The 15,790-nt window shown below is 47.1% G+C and overlaps 2 protein-coding genes across 6 annotated transcripts in view; both read left to right on the forward strand.

Annotated features, from left to right (window-relative positions):
• Positions 1-1,521, forward strand: part of TRMT61A (tRNA methyltransferase 61A) — a 28,342-nt gene extending 26,821 nt beyond the window's left edge. For all 3 annotated transcript variants that reach the window (XM_006018037.3, XM_006018036.3, XM_025197194.1), the window contains one exon: positions 190-1,521. In XM_006018037.3, coding sequence (XP_006018099.1) covers positions 190-518 — 329 coding nt within the window. In that variant the 3' untranslated portion in view covers positions 519-1,521. The remainder of the gene's footprint in view (positions 1-189) is intronic.
• The window catches only part of APOPT1 (apoptogenic 1, mitochondrial), a 119,450-nt gene continuing 104,351 nt past the window's right edge, over positions 692-15,790 (forward strand). For 2 of the 3 annotated variants that reach the window (XM_025197197.1, XM_025197195.1), the window contains exon 1: positions 692-736. In XM_025197197.1, the coding sequence (XP_025052982.1) occupies positions 692-736 (45 nt within the window). Of the gene's footprint in view, positions 737-6,806; positions 6,899-15,790 lie in introns of those variants that run through there. The other variant, XM_025197196.1, reaches the window with a different exon arrangement.

Raw genomic sequence — 15,790 nt, forward strand, 5'->3', positions numbered from 1 at the left:
AATTACCAGCATGTTTATGTTGACATTTTTAACCCACAAAGTTATTTCCTTGGAGATTTTAGCTCTTAAGTATTTTCTTTAAAAATATTTTCACTAGGCACATACCGTATATAGAGAGTAATGCTATATCACTGCGACTAAGAATAATCCAGTTGTACTCCCTCCCTTGCTACCTGTCTTGTTTTATAGGCGGACGCTTCTGTTCCTTCTCCCCTTGCATCGAACAAGTTCAAAGAACATGCCTGGCTTTGGAAGAACATGGTTTCACTGAGATTAACACTTTGGAAATTCTCCTCCGAGTATACAACGTAAGGACAATTAGCTTGCAAATCCCTGACCTTGGAAAAGCAGCAGAGGATAATTCCAACCCAGGATTTGACAGCAGCAACCAAGCAAACCAAGGTGTCCTGTGTGGTAGTCAGCAGCAAGGAACCATACAGTTTAAAAGTGGTGTGCCACTCCGGGAAATGGTGGGGCATACTGGCTATCTAACCTTTGCTACCAAGAGCCTGTTGTAGTATGTTTGGCATTTGAGTGTGCATACAGCTTGTCTTTATATCTATGAGGTTATTTTTTCTATTGAAGGAGATCCAACTTGTACTCGTCAGTGAATTCCATATATAGTCAGATTCAGTTAAAATATGTTTTGTTTAAATAACACTTGAGCACTAACTAGACCAGCGGAGCTAGGATGCTGAGGCTCTGGAACAGGGCTCCTTTAGCTGCCAAGAGGAAGGTAATTTACTACTTGATGGCAATTCATTGGAATTAGAAAATAAAACCACTTATTGATAAGTCTGGGTTAAGATCACTGGCGTTCCTTTGTGCTTTCTGGATCTTCTTATTAAGTTTTCTTCTTTTCCCCAAACCACATGGGACCCTTCTTTTTGTTGACTCCCATAGGGTTTGTGTGTGTGTGTGCAAAACATGAAAGTTTCTAGTGGCCTCAGTTGCAATGCTGAAGTTGTAAACTCATACAGCTGTCACAGAGATTGATTGCAGAATAGTGTTTCCCTAGAATGGTATTTGGCCAGAAGGAAGATTTTTTGCTCTGGGTTCAAGAACACAACCTCTTTACCCCGTTTCACAAAGGCATCTGCAAATCAGTTGAACTACAGAAAATTCTGTCAAGCTTGCTGATTGGTTTACAAGAATGGTTTGGAAAGATCTTCCCATTTTAGAGATCTGGTCCAGAATGGCTCATTCATACTGCCACATTATAATAGAACAGCTGCTTTCACTTTTCTGAAGATGGTTATAAATGTATTAAGAATGGCCACTTATTGTTAACTTCATACATCTCTGTGATCAGTATACCTTAGTTGTGGGGATTATTTTTTTAAATATATGTTAAGTTACCAGGGCCTGCTATATATTAGTGATGGGAAGCTTGCTTCTGGCAGCATTTAACAATGCAAATGTAGTAATTTACTGTAACACCCATCGTTAGGCTTTTTTACCAAGGTTGCTTGGTGATTCGGATCGTTTTTGAATACCAGATTAAATTTAATTTTTACTGCTTAAAATTATTGTGTGTATTTCTGAGGCTCTGCAGGCCTCTTTTATGTAAAATCTCTGCCATGTTCTTACTGGCTGCTAGTAATATCTTCCGGAGTGTTCATTTGGTGCAAAAAACCTGAATATTTCAATCGGTATTGGTTGCTTTTTGCATCTCACAAGTGACGGTGTGAATGCTTGAACCTGGTTTCTCCCTGTTCTGGACAAAAATAACAAGGCTAAGCTTTTAACATGTTTCTGCAGAGCACTAATCCATAAAGATTTAGAGACAGCTCAACTGATCATGACAGCAAAGATAAACTGTTGAGCAGATTAAAGGCAAAAAGCAATTCTGTTGGACTAAGTTATATAAGTAGTTCTGCAATTGTAGCTTTTCTCTTAAAATGCTGTGAAAGCTCTCTTCCTTCCCTGCCCCACCTAATGGCCCGGTGAGGGCAGGTGGCAGGCAGCTGTGGCAGGCACTTGAATAGATAGGTGGGTAGAGCTGTGCTGTTACTGTGTGCATGTAAAACAGAGCTATTGAAGAAATTCCAGGAGCTGGCTTAAACTAGAAGGGTGATGGGAAAGGCCAAGTTAATGCCACGAGTGTGCCCTGAGGCTACCCTGTTGAGTGAACGTAATGTATTGTCAGAGCAGTGGGGTAGCTGGAAGTCTTGGGGTTCTACCCTTTCACGTGAAATTACCATTTTGGAGCCAGGCTCTCTTTGTGACAACTTTACATTTAAGTTAGACTGGAAACATGAAAGTCAGGTTTCAGCCTTTGCAGTGAAACCTCAGCAGATCAGTACAGGGAAAGCTAGGTTTGACTGACATTTCTCTTGCAAAGTCTAGTTCAAAGCCCACTGAAGTCAACTGAAGCCTTTCCATTGACTTCACTGGGCATTGTTTTGGTCCCATACTAAATACGGACAAATACTCCATTGAAGAAGAATGAGCTTATCTGTGCCTTTAAGGTGTTGAGGAGGCCTTTCAGATGCCGGTCACACTAAGGCTCACCTGCCTTCTACCACACTGGTTCCTGCTAACCCTCAAAATGAAAGCAGCAAAAGGAATTCTGCATGTGATCAGCTTCCAGTGGGCAGGGCAGGTGGTTATACACCATGCTGCTGAGGGCCTTCAGACTGTAAATACCCATATGATTTCCCTTAAATTTGCTCAACTGAATCAGAGACATAAGTCTCCTTTGCTTTGTGGGGAAATCTACCCGATGTCCCCTTCTTCAGGCTACACAGAGACAATCAATTATTTCTGGATGCAATTTTTAGTCCCCTATCTAGAATGAAATGTCTTCTCATTCTTTGTATCCCTTTCTCCCCCGTACCCTCATTTCACACAGTTTGGGTGTGCATCCAAGGTCTGTACATTGGGTGCTGCTGTCCATATCAGTATTTCAGCTCTTGTTGAACATTTATGTTGCACTCGTGCCTAAAAGCTGCAGCCAGGTTGGGTCCCACTGTGCTTGGTGCTGTACATGACATGACAGCTGCCATTCTAAGAGATGAGCAAATGAGGTGGACAAGTGAGCCAGGCTGGGGGAATAAATATAAGTGCATTGCCCATCATTTAGATTGCAGTAGAAGCCTTGGAGGGACAGGGCAACACAGTCAGGATGTCTCTGCTTGTTCCTTATGCTTGTGCCTGAATTTCTGACTGCTCAGATACATTGGGTAAAATGATGGTTCCCAATATGGAATCTCTCTTCCCTACTGGGAAGTATTCCAGAGCACAACCTTTTGCTAGCTCCCTTGAGTTTATATCTTTGCTCCATTGTCCAAGTGAACCAGATGATCACAGTGGCCGTGAGGGACCCAGAGCAGAGGAGCCGTGGTCTCTAAGGTGCTCTGAGCACTCACTGCTGGCAGTACAGTCCCCATCCCTGAGCAGTGTGAGCTCACCATCTTCAGTGAGGATCCTGTGCCTTCATGTCCTGCCAGGCTGCCTTTGGGAGGAGACTGAATTAAAACCACTTTGCCTACCAGGTTGATTTTTCAGAGGGGCTGGGCACTGGCAACTCCTGTCTGATGTCACATGGGGCTGTGGGGAATCAGCAGCTCTAAAAATATCAGGTCCTGTGTGTATGCTACAGGCACCTCTGATTCTGCTGTTGCTACTCTGGAAATACAGAATAGACAGTCCAGTGCTGGTGACGACAAGGTCTGAGCAGAAGAGGTCTGAATAGCTGTGGGGAATGACAATTCATATCTGAGGATGTCAAAGTGCAGACACTTCTGTTTTGCCTCTTCTGGGTAGCTCTTGAGCGTCTACTGAAGTGATATAAGTAAACAGACCAACTGCTGAGTACCCAAGTCCAGGGCACAGTCCCAACCCTACCACCGACCTGAGGTCCACAGGAGATTTCTGGAGCCCATAGTATTCTACACATCTTCCGGTTCCAGTCAGTGTAATCACCTCAGCACAGTGCCGCAGGTGGGCTAATTAACATGGCTGAGTGGCAGCGTTAATTAGTCCAGTCACAGCACTGCATGAATGCAGCTACACTGCTTCCAGTAAAGCTAATTAACTCTCAGTAGAGCTATCCATGTGGAACAGCGTGGCATCTCAGCAACATATCGCCTGGCACACTGGGAACATCTAGGAGGCGTCCAAATTTGGAGCAAAACTCATTCCAGGGACATTTTTGGGGTGCTGAAACTTGGCCCTGGAATTCAGAGGTCTTCGAAAAGTTCCAGACGCTCGGTAGGTTTAGATATCAGGTGATATCAGACTCCTTTCCTCATCAGGGAGAGCAGAGCATTGGAGGGTAGGATTTTCAGAAGAGCTTGAACTAGCAGGTCTAGCTGTGCTCCCATGCATTTCCCACCCCAGCGAGAGCTGTAGTCCTGAGAAGGGAAAGTGCCAGAGACCCCATGAAGTCCTCAAGAGACATTGCTCTTGATTTCCTATGGAAAGCACTCAGATACTTCAATGGTGAGGGCCAGTATAAAACCCCCAAAAGCTAGCATTGGATTATAGATGCGTGGTTTCAAAGAGCTATATTTTCCAGAACGAGCCCGTGAGACAGATCAGGGAGAGCCTAAGCGCACTGTCACCATCGGATCATAACAAATCGACACATGCCTCTGGCAAATCACATAAAGGAGGGTGACACCCGTAACAGAAGGGTCGATGTATGTGTCTGCGGGGAGTGATACGTGTGTCACAATAAAGCCTGTACGTTTAACTGGTCTCTTGGCTGCATCTGAAGAATTGGGGTTTTTCAATTTCCAAAAGAAAAGAGCCAGCTTGTGTTACTTCCTTCCTCGCTGCGTGACAGCTAGATTGGAATTAGGCTGCATTGGTATAAATGCAGGGAAAAAATACATTCTTTCTTAAATTGCAGCTTAAAAATAGCCCTAAGCAGTGAATGCCTGTGGGGTGCATAGCCAGCCTCCACCTGGCATGTCCCACACAGTGATTCAGGGGCCATTAGTCGATGGTGTCTGTTTGTAACACACTGATTACACAGGAAAGCAGTTTTGAACATTAAAGTTACTTCTGATACCTTTACTAAAATCAAGACAAGGAGAAGCTGGAAACAGAGAGAGGCTGATTCCCCTAAGAGGTAAGTGGCCTCACCTACATAATGTGCGTGCACTGGTTGGTCACTCAGGTGAACTGTGCTATGGACATCATTACTGCACTGCTTCCTTTCCCTGCCTTCAGCTTGCAGCCAGAGGACCAGCAGGGATGTGTCCTAGCACATGTGAGATCCAAGGTGCTGCTCCCAGCAGTGCAGCCTGTTTCTTTGGCAGCGTCTCCTCTTCCTTCCATCTGCTGCCCAGGCAGGAGCTGGGGGCTCTCACTTGACACATGAGTGTCAGCACACCTAATTAACCAGAAAGGCTCATATGGCATTGTTGCTAGAGAGCAGAGCACCAGTGAGGGGGAAGCCACTTGCAGTGACAGCAGGGCTATCTGAGCCCATCTACATTTGGCCCTTTTAATGCCCTGCTGACTATGGCAGGCTGCCGTGGCAGCAGACACTGCTATTCAAATGGATGGCCAAGTGTAGGCCTCCAGAAGGTGAGGCTGGGATTTACAGGTGTCTTGTCAAATCATGTTGGATAATGTTCGTTTGCACCTTTTCACAGAAGGGAAAGCAGGCTGCGTGCTCTTGCTCTTGCTCAGCTGGAACTACTGAGTCACGTTCTGGAGACATTTCAGCACCACAGGATATGCTGATGGAGACCGAGCCCACCAGACAGTAGGGTTGCTGTTGGAATGACAGTGTGCCTTGGCAAAGTGTGGCCTTGAGTTCAAACTGTAACCAGGGGCTGTTGGGCTTGAGTGGTGCTGGAAACATGGGCTGAGCAAGAAGGACTATGTGACTTCATTGACAGCATGCAAGCTTCTTCCTCGGGGGAGGTCTGATACTGTGGCATCAGCCCAACAAGCACGAGAGCTCTGCTTCCCCTGGCATATAGAGGTGACTGCTTGGTGGGAGTTGTCAAGCTACTTACCATTGGGCTGGGCACCAGTTTAGAGTCAGGGACCCTTGTAATGCAGGTGCACATGGAAGCACCTAGTGTGCTGCTCCAAGTAGGCAATCCAGAAGGCAAATCTACCACACATGAGTGCTGGACTGTGCAGGAGATGCTTATAGACCCCCTGTGTCTCTTCTGTGCTCCGTCAGCAAGTGCAGAGAGGAGTCTATTAGCAACACCACAGCGCAGCTATTACTGGAGCATCATGGCAGGTTCTCTGATACGAGCAAAGGGCGGCTGGGCAAAGCACACCATGCCAGAATGCCCAGGGACTGGGCTTTCCAAAAGTAGGTAGCAGGGGCGATCTCTCTCTTCCCCTCAGTGCTTCTGGCTGACCCTGCATGTCCACGGTTACTGGGGCTAATGGGGACATTCCCCCAAGTGCTCAGTATTCACTGGTTCATAGTTGTGTGGTCGCTCAGGTCAGGTTTCACTGCCTTGCCTGAGATGTTTCTTTTCAGGAATGATTCCAAGCTCTGCTACATCATCCATCTGGCCTTGCTCTAACACATTAGCAGGAAAAAAACAGTTGCTGAGATCCTTCCCACATGGCAATTCTTTTCTTTTCCTCTGTTCAAAAATTAAAGCAAACCTCCAAGTTGTATGTTTTTATTCCCCTTTTAATTAGCTTCCCCGCTTCTCCTCCCAGCTGCTGGGTTCTGTTCCTTCAAGGAGCAAGCAGCCAAGTGAAGCAAAGTCCAGGTCTCTGAAGCAACGTGTGGGGCTGCTCAAAGCAGGGGATCTGAGGAGCTTCACTTCAAAGCAGTCATGCGCAGAGCAGGGTGCATCAGAGCAAGGCAGCTGAGAAGAAAAAGGAGCTGAGGATCAGCTGGAGGCTGCAAAAGAGAAGGGAAAAAGACCTGGAGTTGAGCAGCATGAATGGGGAGCATATAGAAGTAAGATTATGTAGAGCATTTTACTGCTTCCCCTTTTCTTTCGTTGCCTGTGGGATCTATCCATGCATAGAGGGTCTGCAAAGCCATTAATCCGCCCACCCTAAGCCTGCATGGAAAGGAAGGCCAAAGCCAGATCTGCATTGGTGTGTGGGATGCATATTGCTCCTCTGCCCCAGCTTTCCAAGAGGCTCTGTCCTACAGATATGGAAGCCCCAGGCTTTGTTGTCCTTTACCACGATCTCCTCTGCAGCTGGGAACTGGGTCACCCCTAAAGTGTCATCCTCAAGGGAGCTTTCAAGACCCACTCATTGAAGAGAAGCACCTGGGTTTGAGGCCAGATCTGCCTGAGGTTTAGGGTTTACTGTGGCAAGAGCAAGCTCCCCACACAAGTACAGCTTCCAGTATTGCCTCTAAAAGCTGGGACCTGTAGGCAACGAGGGGCAGGGGACAGCTCAGTCTGGTTATGCCCTGCTTAAATATTTTTCCCTTTAGCATCTGCTCTTCGCCACTGTGAGAAATAGGCCTGCGGTTTGACCCAGTCTGGCTGGTCCTGTGCCTGGGGTCTCCTAGGTTTTTCCAACAAAGAGGCAATCCCTTGGAATGTTTCTGTTTATCCCGTTGTCTACAATCCAGAGATCGGAAATGTAGTCAGTGAGCCACGAAGCCTCAATCCCACATGTCCATTGTTTAGTTTCTCCAGGCTGCTAAATAAGTGTTTAACTTATGCGGAAGCAGTGACATTGCTGGGACCTGGGCCACAGGAGGGCAGATAGCGGACATCTGAGTCATTCCATCCAAGCCACATGTTCAGAAAAAAGCAGGCCTTGGTTCCATGGCACAACGTTGCTAGAAGGCAATGTCATGTTAGCCTAAGTCAGCTTCGGACTACCTGCCTGTCAAGGACTGCCTGCTCCTCCGAGAGGAGTAATCAGCAGCAAGAGGACCACCTTACCTCAAGGCCAGGCCTGGGGCAAGATCATGGGATCATCAAGATCATTCTCTGCCTTGATGGGTCGTTCCAGATTTAGCTGATTCTACCCAGCTTTGTTCTGTTGAGGGGCTTTAGTGTTTTTATGTCCAGAGACAAATTGAATTGAATAGGTAACAGAGGACCAAACAAATACACAGTGCTGCTCAGATACGGAGAGCCTACTAGTGTTGGCGCTTCTTGCCTCCTGCCGTTCATCTTCAGCCAATGCAAGAATGCAACGTCCCGCGGGTTCTTCCCAGACTTTGTTAATGTGCAACGAGGCTTTCACCAGGCAACAAGTGAACAGTCTTGCAAATAATTGTGTCTGAATGAGAGCTACAGGATCAGACTTGCCTATTTAGAATATCAAGGAGAGAACTCCACCCACAAAATAACAGAGTTATATTTTAGTAGCACCTAGAAGCCCTAATTGAGCTGGGCACCAGACATGTGCATAGTTACGGACGGCCCTTGCCCCAAAAAGCTTGCTGACCTTGCAGACCAAACTGCAGGGCAAACAAAGGCCTAAAGAAGTGAGGCTCCTGACACCTGTCCTGTGCCTTCCCCACTCAACTCTCAAATGGAATAGAGGCCTTTCCATCTTCCTACTCCTTCTATGTCTCTTCTGGATGCGAAGCTCGGGGAATCTGTATGAAAGTCCCCATGCAGATGTGACATGCCTTGTGAAGGGAACCAAAATTGCCATTTCACCCAGATAAATCTGTCACATAGGTTATTGCTGATCCTTTGAGAAACACTTTTTATGCAGTCAGTAGAGCTTGGGCTCGATCCTGCAAGTATTAACTCAGGTAAATAAGGGTTTGCTGGGCTGCGTGAATGGAAAATGGAAATGTTAGGTGCTGAGAGAAGTAACCACTGTAGTCTGAAGTCAGGTGGCAGGCTGGGGAGCTTTGTACCTCATAGACTAACTAAAGTGCATATATAATGTTAGATGAACATAATGTTAGTTCCTGTCATATGATGTCGATGCTCAGTGCAGTACTCGCATAGGACTGTGATTGACAGGTGGTAGATGCTATGCGACAGGTAGCTATGAGCGGTTCCACTCTTGGTGCCCTGTTAAGATATCATCCGTCTGCCTTTCAGTTCATGTCCTCACAGACACAGTGTTGCTGGGCTCTTCAAAAGAGCCAAAGGGAACTGGAAGCTTGTCTCCTATTGCCTTCCCCTGGCACTCACCTACCTCAAAGGTAATGAGCTGCCCAACTCCCATTCATCTCACGCAGTGTCATCAATGTCAATACGAAGTAGGCACCAAAGTAGGAGTTAAGCACCTCACTACCTCTTTGAGGGTCTTGGTCTTCTTTAAGGCTCTAACCTCAGCTCTGTAGCATCTATAGAATAGAGAAGTAGGGCTAGAAGGGACCTCCAAAGGTCATTCCCTGAGGTAGGATCATCCAAACCACTCAAGCAAATCCTTGTCTCACCTAACTACACAGGCAACCCTGTCACACAACCACAAGACATGGCACCCTACTTGCCAAAGGTAAAGCAGAGAGATAACAGTGGTCAGTGTCCTGCTGCTGCAAGGGTTGTTGGAACACACTCGAGATCCCAGGAAGACGGCCAGGCCGCCCTGCTACCGAGAAAGGCAAAACCCAACCTGTCAATCTGTACCAACCTGACCATGGGGTAAAATTATTTCCTGGTCCCAAAAGTGATGATCAGTCTGACCTTGACCCTTGTTGTTCAACTGAAAGGCACATTCACAAGACACCAGATCTCCTCAGGGTGCCTCAGAGGCAACCACAGGGAGAGTGTGATCAGATCACCTCCCACAGAACAGGCCGGAGCAAGGGCAAAACCCTCTAGCCAGGAACTACCAGGTTTTAGTCCCAGCAGGAGCACTGGCACAGCCCAGTCAAAATCCCAGCCTTGCCTTCGGGCAACACACAATGCCCCTGAGGAAGGTTAAAAAAAGGGTCCCTGACATGTAGCAACAGGAGGAGGCAAAAATTCCTTCCCACCTCATGCAGCAATCAGCAAAGCCCAGAAACATAGGAAAATCCACACAGTATAGCATAGGCATAGCTACTTCTGGATCATCCCTAATCCACCTCTTAGAAGTACTGTATAATTATACTCATTTTAGTGGTGGAAAACACTGACACGTGTGTTACTGGTACAAGATCATAAGACAGCACTAGGAACAGTATCCTCCCAGGAACCCAGTCCTCTGCTCCACCCATTGTAATTCCTTCAACTGTCCCGTATGGTAAAAGTGTCCTAATGCCCAGCAAGCGTTTTTCTCCTTTAAAATAAAAGTTATTCCAACTCTCCCAGAGTGGCTTTGCCTGCAAGTGCTTACAGCACCTGAATGGGAAGTATGTAAATAGATTTTTCAGTTTCACAACTCATTACCGAAGCTGAGCACAGAGCCATTTCAGTGCTTAATGATTTCCCCAAACTCTAGTTCCTTTTATTCCATAGTTGCTATCGTTAATTAGGTGACTTAATTAAATACAGGATTAAAATATGTAAGGCAACCTTTCCTTGAAGCAAAAAAGAGTTTGCTTTGTATTCTTTCCTGAGCCAAACTGGTCTATAAAAATCAGCTGTTCATGGATGATCTTGTAGCAGAAGGGACGAGTTAAAGAGGCTTACATGATGCACTGTTTTTTTTCCAGAGCTACAAAAAAAAATATCCCTCAGGAATTAGAAGGATCAGTGACTATATATAGATGCCACACTTTTTGCCATGTAAAGATAAATTCACTGCAGCTGCCAGCTGAGGCATTGCACTGATTTCAGACAGACTCTGTGTCCCATTGCATTTTGTTTTACAGCCTGCGAGCCAGCATTTAATCTCAAGTGAAAATTACTGAAGCACAAATACCAAAGAAACTTTTAGTGACTTGAAACTTTGGGCAGTCAGCAGGCGCCTCTCTGCTTGCCCCTATCCTTTATTTGATGGCACATATCAACAGCTTTGTTCAATTGCACATACAAAAATGACTTTAAAGAATATCCAGGCTGCAAAGTGAAGCATTTAAAAATGAGGGCATGCCGGACTTAGGGCTAGCCTTGCAACCTTAAAATATGTCCCCTTTGCTGCATGTGTATTAGGATGTAGTGTTTAATCACAGGACCACATGTTGTGATGTCCATAGGCCCCTCCCTAGCCTCACAAAGGAAACAGGAGAGTTCCTGTCTGTTCTTCATGATCCAGAGCTATGCAGGGATACCTGAGGCTGCTCTGAATGAGCTTACTCGGGACCCCAAACAGTACCATCGTGTTAGTGGACACATGGTGACATACCCTGCTCCTAGGCAGAGTACTGCTATACTGCTGTGGATTCTTGGCTAGTTCAATCCCTCTGCATGGCATGGCTCTGTTCGGTGTAGTACAGTGGCTCTCAACCTTTTCTTTGGACTTGAGGGACCCCTCACTGGACTCGAGGCCTCCCCTCCATAAGTGTTGTGAACTGCATGGCACCCAATTTCAAAAACTAATTATTATATTACAGTGCTTGCTTCCTTGAAGACAGGGTGGGCAGTTAGGGTAAGAGATTGGCCAGACAGGGACAAGCCTTAGCCTGCACTTATCTGCTTTTCTCCTTCAAAGGATCCCGTGGCCCCCTGATTGAGAATTACTGGTGGAGATGCACCCTCTCTGAAGATGCAGGCCTGGTTTTCTAGGACAGTGCCCAGCCATGAACCAGGAGATTGTCCCTTGTCTTCCTGCCATCCCCTGCCTCATTCTTAGCATACATCCTGGCTTCTGGAACAACTGAGACAAGGGTCTTACAGGGAGTTGCCTCCTTCACTGCACTGCCACAAAGCAGATCCGTCCTGCCACGGCCACACATGAGCAGCACTTTATTTCCTGTTCAGACTTCACTATCAGACCATTGCCCACAGGTAGGTGGAATCCATTCTGCCCTCAGCACCAACAATAAACTGCTCAGCCCTCCCCAGAGCAACCATCTCAAAGGGCTCATGGGTGAATGACCATACCTAATCTATGAGCTTGGTTGCCATTTACACCAACCTCCCTCTACCCCTTTCAAGCTGGCTGTGCCATTGTAAAGCACCCCAGTCCTGCCAGAGTCAAGTCCCATTTCTCTTTGCAGGCACTCTTTTAAAATTGATGCTCTGAATTCATATTCTAGTGCTTCTCAACAGCACATTTGCCTGCTTCTGAGATGGGAGGTTTCCATTATTATTTTGTTTCCTAAGCATTTCAACCTCTTTGAAGAGCACTGGGCTCACTCAGCTGCGTCCATAAACATCCCACTTATGCCTCATTCGTTCCCCACCCTCTATTTATCTTGAGTGTGCTTGAGCTGCTAGGAAAACGGATCGGTCCTCAGAGAGAAATGATGTGTCTGTGCGCGCTGGGGGGACCTGTCCAGAACGTATGGCTTCATCTGGAGAGTTACATCTTCTAACTCTGAGACACACAATAGAAAATCATTTAGCCTAAAGGTGCTTCAGTTTTCCCCTAATAGCCACTAGCTGCTTTTCGTATTCAAGCCTAATTATTATTCTCTCCACATCCACACAGACATCGCTGTCTGACTCCCCGCTTGCCAGTGCAGTTTGCTGGGGTGTGCATGTTTCCATCACTAAGTTCAGTGTAAAGAGGATAGGAATGATCACGGTCCTGAGCTTCCCTCTGCATCTCAGCCTTTAGCAGCTTGTACATTTAACTGTGCAGGTCCTTGGTTCCCGAATCAGCAGGGAAGATCACCATCACGTAAGCAGAGGTTTGTCCTAGATTCAGACCATGGTAGCCCTCATAGACTTACTAGTTGAGTAAAGAAAGTAGGTAGTCCTATGAGGAGTGTGTGTTGCAAGGCTGTATAGTATCACACAGGACACATGTTGGTACAGCCAAGAGCTAAGAAATCTGGGCTCTTTAGGGCATGTTTTTGGATCTGGAGGTCCATGGTTCTTACCCCCTTCAGTCAGAAGAAGAAGCCCTTACACGTGCACGGAAGGGGAGGTCAACATCCTTTCAGCACCCTCGTTTTGTAGGACCCCAGAAAGTATTCAGTATAGAGAGGTGGGGAGAGGAGAGGCTGTGAGGAAACAGGCACCCTGCTCCCTCCATCTGTCAGGCATCCTAAGTAAAAAAAGAGATGAATATTGGAAAGTTGCATTCACTTGTCCTGGAGCCCGTTTCCACAAACTCATTCATGGCGCTTCCTGCCTAGCTGAGAAAAGCCCTTTCTCCTGCCTGTTTCCTGTGGGTTTCCTGTTCACGGTGGGAGGTGATCACACTCCCCCAAGGTTGCCTCCGGGGCACCCTGAGATTTGCTGTTTTGTGAATGCGCCTTTCAGCTTAACGACAATGTTCCAGGGGTTGCTCCAGAACCAGGTGTTCCCCGCAGCAGGGAGCAGCCATGTTTGTCCATCTTTTCCTGCAAGCAACAGAAGCGAGCTTGTAAAATGGCACAACTCGAAAGATGCAGGGCTCTTCACTGCCCATAGGATTTTTACAGGCCCTGGGTTTCTTAAAAACATTGCTCTGCCTCTGAAGAAACAATGCACTAAGGGCTGTTGATCACATGCTGTGCCATGGTACACTGCCTTTAAAAATCTTCCAGAGGAACCACACTGCCAGGGAGAGGACCGGGAGGCGGGGGGCACCCTCGAATCACAGAATCATGGAAAACAAGGGTTGGAAGGGACCTCAGGAGGTCATCTGTTGCAACCCCCTGCTCAAAGCAGGACCAGCCCCAACTAAATCATCCTAGCCAAAGTTTTGTCTAGCCAGGTTTTGAAAACCTCCAAAAATGGAGATTCCACCACCTCTCTGGGTAACCTGTTCCAATGCTTTGCTACCCTCCTAGTAAGAAAATTCTTCCTAATACCTAACCTAAACTTCCCTTGCTGCAACTTGAAACCGTTGCTCCTTGTTCTGTCATCTGCTACCACTGAGAACAGTCCAGCTCCACCCTCTTGCAAACCCCACTTCTGGTAGTTGAAAGCTGCTATCAAATCCCCTCGCAGTCTCCTCTTCTCTAGACTAAATTAATCCAGTTCCCTCAGCCTCTCATAAGTCAAGTGTCCCAGCCCCAGAACCATTTTTGTTGCCCTCTGCTGGACTCTCTCCAATTTGCCCACATCCTTTCTGTAGTGGGGCCCAACACTGAACACAGTACTCCAGATGTGGCCTCACCAGTGCTGAACAGAAGGGAATAATCACTTCCCCTGACTTGCTGGCAACACACCTACCAATGCAGCCCAGTATGCCGTTAGCCTTCTTGGCAACAAGGGCACACTGCTGGCTCATATTCAGCCTATTGTCCACTGTAACCCCAGGTCCTTTTCTGCAGAGCTGCTGCCCAGCCAGTCAGCCCCCAGCCTATATCGGTGCATGGGATTGTTCTGTCCAAAGTGTAAGACTTTGCACTTGTCCTTGTTGAACCTCAGGAGATTTATTTTGGTTCAATTTGTCTAGGTCATTCTGAATCCTAGCCCTACCCTCTAGCGTATCTACAACTCTCCCCAGCTTGGTGTTATCTGCAAACTGAGGGTGCACTCTGTGCCATCTTCCAGGTCACTGATGAAGACATTGAACAAAACTGGCCCCAGGACCAACCTCTGGGGCACTCCACTTGATACAGGCTGCCAACTAGACATCAAGCCATTGACTACTACTCTCTGAGCCTGATCCTCCAGCCAGTTTTCTCTCCACCTTACAGTCCATTCATCCAGCCCATACTTCCTTAGCTTGCCTGTGAGAATGTTGTGGGAGACTGTATCAAAAGCCTTGCTAAAATCAAAGTATATCACATCCACCAGTCTCCCCGCATCCCTGGAGCCAGTCACCTTATCATTGAAGGCAATCAGGTTGGTCAGGCATGACTTGCCCCTGCTGAATCCATGCTGACTGTTTCCAATCACCTTCTTCTCCTCCAAGTGCTTAGAAATGGATTCCTTGAGGATCTGCTCCATGATTTTTCCAAGGACTAAGGTGAGACTGACTGATCTGTAGTTCCCTGGATCTTCCTTTTTCCCTTTCTTGAATACGGGCACTATATTTGCCCTTTTCCAATCATCTGGGACCGCTCCTCATTGCCATGATTTTTCATAAATGATGGTTAGTGGCTCTGCAATCACATCAGCCAACTCCCTCAGCACCTTTGGGTGCATCCCATCCGGCCTCATGGACTTGTACACATCCAGCTTTTTGAAGTAGTCCCTAACTTGTTCTTTCCCCACTGTTGGCAGCTCACCTCCTCCCCAAACTGTGCTGCCTGGGGCAGTAGTCTGGGAGCTGACCTTGTCTGTGAAGACTGAGGCAAAAAAGTCATTGAGCACTTCAGCCTTGTCTGCATCCTCTGTCACAAGGTTGACTCCCTCATTCAGTAAGGGACCCCCACTTTCCCTGATCCTCCTCTTGTTGCCAAGATACTTGTAGAAACCCTTCTTATTACCCTTCATGTCCCTTGCTAGCTCAATGCCTATTGCACTTTGGCCTTCCTGACTTCATCCCTGCATGCCTGAGCAATGCTCTTAAATTCTTCCCTATTTATTTGTCCAAGTTTCCACTTCCTTTAAGCTCCCTTTTTGCAACATAGTTTACTGAAGAGTTCCCTGCTAAGCCAAGCTGGTCTTCTGCCATACTTGTTAGTCTTCCTGCGCATCAGGATGGTTTGTTCCTGCACTCTCAGTAAGGCTTCTTTAAAGCTCCCCTGGACTCCTCTCCCCCCCAGACTGGCTTTCCAGGGGGTCCTGCCCATGGAGTGCCCTGAGTGAGTCAAAATCTGCTTTTCTGAAGTCCAGGGTCCTTACTCAGCTGCTCTCCATCCTTCCTTTCCTCAGGATCCTGAGAGGAATGTGAGAGTAGAACCAGGCCCAATAAGGCCCAATAAGAAACAGCTAGGCAAGTCAGCACTGCATTTACCAAGAAACCCTTTCTAACAGAGCCGAAAGTTGTGAAATCAGTC

The sequence above is a fragment of the Alligator sinensis genome, unplaced genomic scaffold, assembly GCF_000455745.1.
Source record: "Alligator sinensis unplaced genomic scaffold, ASM45574v1 scaffold85_1, whole genome shotgun sequence".
NCBI classification, from domain to species: Eukaryota; Metazoa; Chordata; order Crocodylia; family Alligatoridae; genus Alligator; species Alligator sinensis.